The 12,491-nt window shown below is 42.4% G+C and overlaps 1 protein-coding gene across 4 annotated transcripts in view; it reads right to left on the bottom strand.

Annotated features, from left to right (window-relative positions):
* Positions 1-900: 900 nt before the first annotated feature.
* Positions 901-12,491, bottom strand: part of traf3ip1 (TNF receptor-associated factor 3 interacting protein 1) — a 30,217-nt gene continuing 18,626 nt past the window's right edge. For all 4 annotated transcript variants that reach the window (XM_036139600.1, XM_036139601.1, XM_036139602.1 and 1 more), the window contains 2 exons: positions 2,523-2,740; positions 901-2,225 (listed from right to left, as the gene is read on the bottom strand). In XM_036139600.1, the coding sequence (XP_035995493.1) occupies positions 2,066-2,225; positions 2,523-2,740 (378 nt within the window). In that variant the 3' untranslated portion in view covers positions 901-2,065. The remainder of the gene's footprint in view (positions 2,226-2,522; positions 2,741-12,491) is intronic.

Here is a 12,491-nt window from a genome sequence, read left to right as displayed (position 1 = left end):
ATAGGCATAAAAAAAAATAAGTCAGCACTTTGCATTTACAAATCCATTTGTCTTTTTTGCCATCTGGATTTTAGGCCATGGCTCTAGTAAAAAACATAGAAGTAGTTCCTGTAAAGTGCTGAATGATTACATCGGCCACTTGTTGGCACCCCCCAGGAAAGATGTGTACCTCTGAACCTTTTAGAAAATTTAACCCAATCACATCTAGTTTTAGGGATTTTATTCAGGTGATCAAAAAAAAAATCCCACATTATGAAATTATTTTTCCAAAGCTCCCCCATTCCACGGCCTTTTTGCACCCCTGGTGGTAACATTTTTTTACCAGTGGTCCAGCACCTGATCTTCTCCAGCAACATTTCAGAGATGGAGACGGGGGTCTTTGACCTTCTAGGTGGTCCACAGCCCGGGTTCTGCCCTGAACCTCTCCTCTCCTCAGCTCAGCGTCAGGTTTTTATAGGATGCTGGTCTGATGACTGGGAGAAACCTGATTTCCTGTAGGAAACCACGGACCTGCAGTCACCAGATGTTTACTTCAAATGTTCTGGGATTTTAAGGAGGTCCCGACGCCGCACGTCTTAACGAGGTTTCCAGCACCTTTTGAGCAGAGAAACCGTCCCACAGCATCACAGATCACTGAAACTTATGCTTCGTGTCCCACCAGGACCTCTAGACTTCAATCAAAGGCCAATCTGACGCTTGCAATGGTTGGACAGAAAAAAACAGTTTTCCTGAAATGTAATCCAGAGAAGCGCTTGGCATGTAGCCTTCACCTACTGGCTGCTACGGAAACATGGGGGACCTCCAAATGCTGCCCAAGTGTAGAGAAATAAAGCTTAGACGTTTCAACATGGGGTTTTGTTGCTGGAATGAATAGGGATCATCATTGGGCCCCCATTAAATCGGATCAGGACCCCGGAAGGCCCCTACAGCAACATAGCAGGTCGGCGGCGAATCTGGAAAAGCCTGTGATGCCAGACAGGTTCTTTACCTTCAGCCCAGAAAAAGAGAATAAACTCGACGGAGGGAACTCAGTCCTTCCTCAGTCTGATCAGGATTTTTGTGCAGAGTTTAGTTTAGGGAGGACAAACGTCACTATGCGAGAAAACAAATGGAACCGTAATTAACCCACAGATAGACTACGACCAAATAATTCTGTTACTGTAGTTTAAAAATACCCAAGTCAACCAAACTGCTCCGTTTATTCCTATCAGCGTTGTGCATAACGTACGATTCACGCAGCTGTAACAGGAGCAAAAGTAATGGTTTTGTTTTAAAGTCATTAAGCTGGTCTCTTCTGTGCTCACTGCAACATTCATCGTTTCTTTCTGGGCTTTATTTATGACCCAGATTCTTCAGCTGCCAAGTTCACAGAAAGCATCTTTTTCTCCCGCCCCCGATTAAAAAAAAAAAAGCGAATATCAAAGTGCAGCAGTGCGTCTAAAGCGGAGGAGTGATTGAAGACGTGAAGGGAAAAGCTTTCTAAAAAACAGAGTCGACAGTATTTCACCGGCCGGAGCTCAGGAGGAGCTGGATAAAGATGACCGGAGGAATTAAAAGACGCTAGAATAAAGAACGGGAGCAGGTTAGGCTAACTAGACTTTGCTCCTCGGTCCTGAAAACATTCAAAATTAACGTTCAGTCAGCTGTCCGTTTAACCAGGTGAATATAGACAATAGTTGAAAGTAAAATAAATACTGAAAGAAGACCAGAAATCCTATTTTCAGGTCATTTTTCTTTTCCATAACGCTAAACTACAGTATTGTCTTGTTCCTGAAATGACAATTAAGACTTTCCTCAGCATAGAGGTTGCTGAATGTGCCTCTACCCAAAACGACCCACGCTGACTTCTACGTTAGAACCTGTGCACTGACCCATTCAGCAAAGGCACGGTTTGACCAAACAGCAGCCAGGCGGACCCATCCACTTTTTAAATCTGTTGACTAAAACCTAAACACCGGGCCTCTGAAGCACGGTGCAAGCTCTCTGGGCAGAACGGGCCTCCGCCGTTCCCATAGCAACAAACCACTCCTCTCCAAATGTCCGGAGCTCATTTCTCCTTTTACTCTCAGGTTCTGGAGCTGATCCCAGTCACCATCTTCTGGATCTTCTCCTCGTTCCTCAGGATGTTGGACTTCACAGCGCAGATCTTATCCTGGTGGTCCTTGATCAGCTGCTCCAGCTCGACCAGCTCCGCTTTGAGGGGCTCCACGGCGCGGTCCGTCGCTCTGCAGCGGGAGGAAAACGCACACAGGTCCGTCTTTAATGCACAGCAGATAAACAAGACCGGGTGGCTACTGCACAGCAGCGTTTTGTGTTAGACCTACACTAATATCCTTTAAAACACATTTGAAAAAGGGTCCTCATCTGCCTTATTTTGCAGCTGGATATGATATCATGGAGCAGTGAGTTTTGCTTTTTTCTTTAAACTAAACATGCCATCTAACTGGGTAATAAAGTAGCTTTAACGAGAAACGAGCTGCAAACGTGGCAGGAAAAGGCCGGACCACATGCAGCAGACCGACCTCTGCTCCTGCAGCAGGGCCTGCGCGTGCTCCTTGTTCTCCCGCCGCCAGCTCTGCAGCTCAGCCTGCATGGCGTCCACGTCCTCCTGGATGTAGTCCATGATCTTCCCGAGCGGTACAGAGCTCCGACACACCGTCTGGATGGAGGCGCGGAGCCGCTCGATCTCCCTCGTCACCAGTTCCCGCTCTTTCTTCTGAGCCGTCTCGGACACCAGGTTCTGAAAAGGGAGAGTTTGAGAAAAGCAGCAAACATTAGATTCTAGTAACTCTCTCATTGTGTCTTTAAATGTTCTCTGAAAAGTACGGCATGCGTTTGGATCTTACACACTTCAGTACGTCATTACTTTAGAGATCCACTTTAAAATGTCTTCAAAGCAGCTCCGCCTCGGTCAGATTGAATGGCCAGGGTCTGCTGCCACAGGTTCTCAGTAGGATTTAGCAGAAGTCTGGGCTTTGACTAGACCGCTCTGACACACAAACACGTTCTGATCTAAACCATTTATCGTTGCTCTGGTTGTGTTGTGGCTTTAATGCTGCAGCCTCCAGCATGGTCCTGAATTTAATTTAGCTCCATCCATCCTCCATCAGCTCTGACCAGCTTCTCTGCTCAGGAAAAGCCTCCCCGCAGCATGATACCCCCACCCCCATGTTTAATAGTGTTTCAGGAGGATGTTTGTGCCTTTCAACCATAAGATAAAGAGCCCAGCTGTGGTTTTAATGCATTAGATCCTTTCTAGCACAAGCTTTCTACATGGCTTTTTGATAAACTGCACAAAGACTTTGTACGCCTTTCTTTCAACAGCGCTATTCTTCCTGCCACCATTCTAACGTGTGAAGTTTACGACTAATAACAGGGTGCTTGCTCTTTTTCCAAATTAAAATTCCAGACTTTTTCCAGACTTTTTTAAAACTGATATTTTTTTTCCCCCAAGACCTTAACTTTATGTACTTGTATACTTGTGTGCCTACTGCCTACTTCATTGGTTGAGATTGTACAAACTGTTTATTAGAAATGTTAATTTTTCACATCAAACAAGTGTTTGATTCCATTAGGCTAATACAGTACGTGACCAGTTAGTAAAATTATAGTTTTATAGCCTACCTTCCTATTTCTCATTTCACAATGCCTTTGAGCATACTATAAAATTCTACCACACATTTTTTTCCCATACTTTATTAAGACTTTCACACAAAATTCAAGACTTTTCAAGGTCTGGAAAACAGTGTTTCAAAATTCCATACTTATTAAGACTTTCAAGACTTGCGCAAGCACCCTGAATAAATAACTTTATTCTCCCCCCTTTATGATGCTGTTTGTTCACTAATGTTCTCTGACCAATTCTGAAGGCACTAGATTTTATTGAGGGGCTTCCGATTAAAGGGGGATAACTTTTAAGATTTAAAAAAATAATGAAAATATTTAATAATTTTCCTCCCACATCATTATTATTCACTGCAGCGGTTATAAAATGAAGACATTAAAAATGCCAATCAGTAGGATCGCTTTATCTAGGAACATTACCGAACAACAAATGTCATTATTGGTCTTTGAAGACAACAAACCAAGAATTTAGACCACATGTGTCAAACTCAAGGCCCGTGGGCCGAATCCGGCCCGTCAAGGCAATTTATCCGGCCCTCAAGAGCCAGAAAAAGGCATATCATGTCATAAAGTAGAGGTATAGTGTATAAAGTGGCTAGAACTGTGCCACCTGTAGTGAATGTTGATTTTTTTTTTACTGTGTAATAACAGGATCCTGCCAATAGACGTTTCCACAACACATTAAAACAACCCAGAAATGTCCAAAAAGAGAAAAGTGATACAGAATGATGGGTTTAAAGTGTAAATCACCATAATATAACATTTTTTTGAAGATAAATTGTATAAACTGGGCCTAAGGGTGCTACTTTTATGTTACTGTGCATTTTTTAAACATTTTAATGTGAACTGGAATGAAATTCTGAAATTAAAAGTGTCATCTATACAGGTGCAAGCGGCCCTTTTAATGACTTCATGATGGCAAAGTGGCCCAATATTGAAATGAGTTTGACACCCCTGCTTTAGAAGTTCACGTAGGTCAGAATAAAAAACCTTCAAAGTAGAAAAAAAAGAGGAGACATTTTACCGTTCATCTGAAACCGTTCTTCAGGAAATCTAGTTGTGTTTAGCGGAGACGTTTTAAGAGACCAATGAAGAAAATGTTTCTATGATCTGGATTATTAACACACGCCAGTGTTTGAAGGCAGCTTAAAGAAGACAAAGGAAAATCCCCGTGTTCCTGTTAGTAATCCAACCTTTTGCCAGCACGGGCTCGGCTGTCCAGAACCAGAACCAGAGCAGAGCTGGATTTTGTGGTTTTGAGACTTGAAGGCGAACGTTAAGGAGGAATCCTCCCCAGCTAGCTGTTTGTATAAAGATCAAACAGGCTGTGGGGAGGCTGTGCGGGCTGATGCACGGCGACCGGCTGCTGAAGGCTTCCCGACGGCACGCAGCGAGTCCAGATTACCGCCGGTTCCCTAATGGCGAAGGGGCGCTGGGGAAGGAACTCCCTTTTAGGAGCAAACCTAAGGATGTTTGCTCAGCTGGACGCTGGGAGATCTGGAAGTGTGTGATGTGAAAGCTGGAGCCACACACACACACACCTACTTACAAACACCGGCTGGAGACCCCCCCCCCATCCATCTGCGAACCCGCTCCTGTTTATTTTAGTAACAGGCTGTGGCAGTGGGGTTATTTTACTACAGTATTGAGTAACAACTGCTACACTTTAGGCGCCCTTTCAAGTCCGACGGAGGCCCTGAGCTGTTTGGGGGCACCTGTCTCCACGCTGCAGCAGAACTCGGACTCAAACAGGGTGTAAACCAAATGACACTTTCCCCCTTCAAAACACACAAGGTGTCGAAGAAGCTGCTCGGGTAACAGCGTGAAAACACAAACCCTTCTCAGGACACCCCCCCACACTCCTCCTCAAATCAGTCCGACAGCTACAGAGGCGAATGTGGGGGAGCCTTACCGGACCGGACCACACGGCAGAACGCCGTCCAGCAGCGTTGTTCCTTCAGCTTCGCTCAGGAAGCACACGGTTCTGACGGCTCAGGAGCGTTTGGGCTGAAACGCCCCTCGGCCCGGCCGGCGCTCCCCCAGCATGGTGGGTGGCTTTCCGCTGGGCGCCGCGAGCCCTGCAGCTACACAAACACTCCACGGCTCATTCGGGCTAGCTGTGGTTTTAGGTCTGCAGAACCCAGACGGGACCCGCCGCTTCAGTCTGTTTGCCATCCCAACCCCCCCCCCCCCCCCCCACCTCTTTTTCTCTGCTGGAAAATAAAACACTCGGTGTGAAAACATAACCTCTTGTTCGTGCTCGCTCCGTCTTGGTGGATGTAAATCACAGCGCTATGGGCGACCCGTTCACCCGGAGCTTTCGTTTTTTCTCACCGAGATCCCAGATCAACGTTTGGTGTTAGTGACCCAGGAGGAAAACGAGGCGAACATCAGGGTTTTAGGCGTGGATTAAATCAGAACAAAACACTCTCCACTAGTTTGTCTAATACTATTTCTGGAAAATCCAGCCTCTGGCCCCGCAGCATCACAGATCCTCCACCGTACTTCACAGCGGGCAGCGGCTGCTTTCCACAGATTTCTGTTTTGTTTGACACCTGAAGGGTTTCATGTTGGGAAGAACAATCTCAGCCTCATCTGACAAAAGCACACCGTTCCAGTTAAAGTCTCAGTAGGGACTGAAGCGCTAAGGTCACCGGAGAGGGCGAACAATTACATAGTTTATAAAATACTGGTAAAAATTAGTCATTTTTTACTAATAAAAATAAACAGAGAGTGTTTGAAAAAAAAAAAACCTGATAGTTTAGTCTTTTTCCACTGCTGGTTCTATGAGTTCATCAATAAATGCATAATTATTGTGACTAACGTAGCAAGGCAGCATGTTTTACTGCAGGAACCTTTATTTTAGAGCTTTATGTGTGTTTGTGAAGATCTGCAATGATAGATTGACAAATATTGAGTTAAATGTGACATTGTAGTCACAATGAAGACCGTGAATCGTTGGGATGAAACGTTTTGAGGCGACATTGGTTATCTCTGTCACACACCTGAAGATGGCGTTTTGGGATTACCCCGCCCCAACAATAAATAATTGTAAAAATAAACTTCGGTTAATGTCCTACCTTGTTTGCTGTAGTTCAAGTTCTTTTAATCTTTTTAATTGATGACTTAGATCTGGGCCCATCCACAAAAAGCTTGTTTCTTCTTGCCATTACCGCACTGATAAAGACTAACATTTTATTAATTATAAATAACTTTACTCTATGAACTCTTGTCTTTCTCATTTTAAAGAGTTGCTAAAATGTCCCATTTAAACTCCAAGTAAACAGGACGTCATGTTTTTCTAATTAAAAGTTCTTACAAATCCTGATCAACGTAAAAAAGTAAAGTATTTCTTAAAATAAATTGTAAAATAAATTCATTTTAGATGAAGTGCAGCACCAGTTATTTTCTTGAGAACAACTATTTTCCTCCGCTGAATAAATGTGCCACATTAAAGGGTCAATGAAGTGAATTTATCTGAAGCGTTTCACACATCTCTCCCAGTCGGTGGCAATAACCGTGGAGCGAACTGTATAACGCAAGAGGTACAATTCAATGGGAAATTCCTGCTGTCATCACATGCCTAATTTGCTTCATGAGGAAATATGTCCTAAAAATGTGATTTATGGACTGCTTTTGGGGATTTTCTGGGAGAAAGAAAAACATTCTTCAAAGGAGCCTTTGACAAGAAAAATGGCTTCCAAGCAGAGAAAATGTTGATGCTATAGCAACCTTTAGGGTATCATTAACTGGGAAAACACAAAAAATTAGGGAAAAAGTACGAGTTTATTTTGAGAGATCGGAACTGCTCACAACCATTAACATTTTCTAATCAATGTCATTTAAACTGAATAGATCAGATTTTAGAGCCGGAAAACCTAAAAACGCTAAAAGCATTGAAATTACAAGCAGCATGTTACCGTTTAGAGCAGACAGATAATTACTGAACAGAAATTTCTGACGCAAAAATTGGCTTTTGAGTCGTGCTCACCAAAACAGGAAGGCACTACCATATATGGAGTGAGTCAGCACTGCAACAACAAACGCAATCCATGCAGGAAACGTCGCTGAGCTTCATGGGAGTTAACAGGTGAAGCAGACAGAATTTTTCTTCACCCAACTAATGCAGTTCTCCTGATTGAAACACCTTTTGCTTCATGATTATATAAAAAAATAAAAATTGGAGCAAGAACTCAAACCCGGGGGAAGAGGACACAACACAGTTCTTGTCATTTGCCAAACAAGAAAGTTCAGGCAGGGAGTCAACAGCCAGACCACCGAGACAATTACAAATGTTTGAGACGATGACGCTCATCAGGTCAGAAAATAGGTTTTTACGGTTAATGTGTCAGTAAGGGGAAAAAAAATCGGCTAATAAACGTATTTGCTAAACCATCCTCCTGCGTGCTTAGCCCTGATAATTAGCCTCAGCTGCTACACTTTTTGGTGTATCTGACCTAAATTACATTGTTTGACAGTAACTATAGTCTGATTGTGGCTATTTTAACCTCCTAACCACAGATGAAATGACGTGGTGTGGCAGACTGTTACCTGTCACAACACGCTTAGATGTCGACGTTACTTTAGTGCAGGTAAAGTCCCACAAGTAAAACGCTGCGCTGTGAGTTTCAGAGAGGAATGTAATTGAGCACATCAGACTAAGAAGGCTGGTCGGATCCAGAGTCAAATTTAGGTTTGTCTGAAAGTTGCCATATTTTTACTGTACTGAAATAAAGCTTTTGTCACAAGTGGTTAAATACCACTGTGGTGAATTACAAGCAGACTGTATTCACCCTATAGGCTGCTAGTCTGGTAGTTCGCCAAGCTACTGCTATCAGATATCATTCTACCCACAGCATAGATCGCTATTTAAATCTTTACTTAATGAACTCGTATCTGAGCTGGAGGTTTCACTATCCCTGTTTATGCCTCATGTTCTGCACCTATGCCTGCGTTTGGCGTTCCCAATGTAGCATCTTCTCTCCTGTGCATCTTTCTTCTGGATTCTCCGCTACATCGTGCTTCAATCTTACACATATTTATAAAAAATTTTAAGTTTCGGACATGGAAAGGCACAGAACTACCATGAGCTACAAGCCTGAACGCAGCGGAAAAGAATAAATTGTAAAGATGATGACCTATGCCATGCGAGTTAGGTCAAACAATGGGGGGGGGGGATCTATGAAGTTAAGCCAGTTTATAAAATAAGAGGATGTGATGAAATAAGTGCACATAGCTGAAGACCATCACAGTTTAGCAGTTCAAGGAAAAAAGGTTTGTGTCAGTAGATCAGCGATAAAATAAGATAAAATAGGCTTTATTGATCTCACATTGGAGAAATTCACTTGCCACATCGGCTCATAAGAGAAGGTGCAAAGTAGGAAATGTGCATCAGTTATATAAAGTGAATCTTCATATATACAGTGGATCAAAGAAAAAGAGAAAATAATAAAAAAATAATAATAATAATCACTGCTAACCAATGACTATACCTGCAGGATCATCTTATTCTTTAGTTAATGTGGATGAAGAGCTTTTATAAAGTTATCCTGAAGAAAACTAATCTGAGGGCTGAGTCATGCAGTCAGAAACTGAAAGTATCTCAGAGCGTAGTTTATGGGTTGTTGTTTTTCATTCAAAAACTCTAACTGGATCATAAAAATAGCTCAGCGTCAGTGAAGTGAGGAGCGGAGCGCTGAGGTTACAGGATGTTGTTGTCAGGTCACAGTAGCCTCCCTGGGGAGACAATGAAGACCAACCTTTTGACATCTGGGGGCGAACGAGGAATCTCTGAACAAATCCCCAACTATGCCGCATTTAAACAACACTGAAACTCTATCTAAAGTCACAAAAAGTAAAGTAGGTTCTCCTATAGCAAAAAAAAAAAAAACAATTCTTTCCAACAAGTCAATACGGCCCCACAAAAATTCAGTGCCACCGGGTCATTTCCTCATGGCGGCACATAAAAAAGCTGGATGTTTATGAAGACGCAGAGGTCTGCAGAGAGGGGTATTTATTTTCTTGACAATCCTGCAGAGAGTACCCTGGCCCTTCGCCTCCGTGACTCTCACTCAACAGCCATCCATTTGTACGCCACATAGTTTATTTATACATTATAGACCTTCATCAAGGCTAATTTGATGGGGTAAAGAACCGGGGAAGAGGGGCGATATAAAAAAAAAAGGGGGAAGAATACACAAAAACTCCAATGAAAACGCAGCTGTAGAAAAGGGGCAAACTATGTCCAAATAACAGGAGAACTATCTTGGAATAATATACACGGCTGCTGAGGGGCCATGATGAGGGTCAGCCCCACAAATACACTGAAAATCCTTCAGCTACACAGTGATGGGAGAAAAACAATCATGCAACTGTTTAAACTGACTTCACTGCACTAAAAGTAAGTAAAATTGTCTTAAAATTAGTGTATTTGCCCTTGATTTGAGCAGGTAAAAAAGATGATCTGCCAGTGGGATAAGAATTTTGGCTTTAAAATAGAAACAACTCATCTATTATCATCTTATTGCAAGTGAATATATCTAATTATCTTATTTTAGGGGTAAAAATACTCATTCCATTAGCAGATAATCTTATTTACTTGCTCAAATCAAGGAAAAAAACACTAATTTCAAGAAAATGTTACTTTTAGTTCCCTTTTTGCAATGTTTGAGGGAGATTTGACAGAACACTGAATAAATAAATAGACTTAAACTCTGTCACATATACAAAGAATCTAGGAACCCTGGAAACATCGGCGTTATAGAAATAAACCAGTCAAATCAAAGAGAGAAGGGGATGCTCAGAGTTTACATTTTTGTGTTTCACTATTACAATAAAAAAAAAAAAAAAAAAAAAAAAAAAAAGAAAGGCACGGGTCCATTAGGCTGACCTCAGCGCCTTTTTATGTCGGGAAGGAAGTCATTACAGTTCTTTAAACAGCTGACGAGGCCAGGCCAGTAATGACTGAAGGATGGACCAAACAATCTGCTGCTCCTATATATAAGTGGACATACCTGCAGTAAGCTGCACCTCCAGACCATCCACAATACGCCGATACTCTGTAATGACGGCCTGGAGGTCCCACAAATTGAGGAAATTAGGATAATCTCCAGAAGGCTGGGCTCGTGTTACTCAAAGACCTGTTTTGTCTGCATGTGCTTGAACTTGCAATTGAGGTCGTCAGAAACGCATAAGCAACGTTTAGCACAGACAGACGCACACATTTCAATCCCGCGTCTATAAATTCCCGACGAGCGGCTTCAGCTCACCGCCGGTCGAGCTTCGCCGGCTTCAGATGCGAGTTACGAGGGACGCCGTCTTGAGGTCGCCGTCAGGAAGAACCAGATCAGCGGCCGTTCTGCATGAGCGACGGCTCAAAACAGTTCATCCATCACAGTCAGGGTGGGCAGCTGGGATGGGATGCAGGGCACCACGCTTCACTGAAGGGGACCACCCAACTCAGACAGCATAGACCGCCTCACACCGAGGAGCTCAGACCAAACTGTAAGCTTCAAACGCCTTTAGAGCCCAAACGCTGATGAAAGAGCACTTTCTCTGGCTCACAGAGGGGAATCTATAAACAATGGCAGCAATGTGTCATCATCGATAGGACAACGGGTCTTCATTAATATAAACTGAAATAAATCTTGGCAGTGTCTGTATAGTTTAATTCAATTAAATTCAATTTTATTTATATAGCGCCAAATCATGAAACATGTCATCTCAAGGCACTTTACAAAGTCAAGTTCAATCATATTATACGGTATTCATATGGTTTACAGTCGGGCACGTTTATTGGCAACCCTGATTAAGATGTGAAGGAAGGTTTAAAATAAATAACTACTAAATATATCAATCCTACCTTTAATTTGTACATTTATTCAGTGTGGAAAAAAACTACAATGTTGAGGATTTTATTTAGCAGCACCAATAGGACCCCCTTTTTTTATTGATTTATATTTTACATTTTAAGTTTACCAGAGTTTTAACAACTTTAGGAATAAACAAGATACCAGCATCAAAATAAACTGATATTTATGCACTGTCGGTCAGCTGGCTGAAAGTTTGACTGAAAATATATCTGTTTATGAATTAACACTAATTAAACATTAAACTGTTATGATATAAAAACTGAAGAGATGGCAGCCATTTTCCTGTCAACTCTGTTTGAAAACTAAAGTTTACGAGCTACAATAATCCTGTTTATGAAGCGATCTGCTGCTGGCTCCATGCCTTCAGACAGCACTACTGGTTAACCAGCTAACATCAGCTTAATATACTACGTCTGTTCCTCTATAAGGTATTCGAGAACAACATATATATTATGCTGTTCACTAACCACCTGAAAAAGTTAATAAAGTGTTTATCTTATATTTTTGGTTGACGTCGGGTTCACACCGCCATCCTGAACCATGTCAGACAAAATCTTTCGCCGTGAAAGGAAAGTCTCTGGTTGTGAGCTTGAGTCTGCGCTACAAGTGTGACAGGTGCACCAACCACACATTTATATCCATTGGTCCACCACAAATATTAAGCATTGTCAGACGTTTTCCTGGGAAAACCTTGCAGCGTTCCAGCTGCTGCACCGTCGCCTCCTCCCCAGCCGTGAGCTTCCCCCTCGGCCCGGCCTGCAACCTGCAGCTCCAGAGCAACGAGTGACTCTTCAGACCCGCCACAGCTGCTCTTAATAACTCTGAACAACATTACAAAGATCTTAGAGATGTTTTTTTTTAAATATGGACGCAATTAAAAACACTCTATGATTAGAATTTCCTTCTGTGTATTTTCATGGCAGAATTTGCATTACATTTCTACCACAGAATAAGATGTAATTAGCCATAAATATAGACATGAAAAAAAAGGAAATA

Source organism: Fundulus heteroclitus, chromosome 7 (assembly GCF_011125445.2).
Source record: "Fundulus heteroclitus isolate FHET01 chromosome 7, MU-UCD_Fhet_4.1, whole genome shotgun sequence".
NCBI lineage: Eukaryota > Metazoa > Chordata > Actinopteri > Cyprinodontiformes > Fundulidae > Fundulus > Fundulus heteroclitus.
Note: the sequence above shows the minus strand (reverse complement) of the source record. Positions and strands in the feature narration are given on the sequence as shown.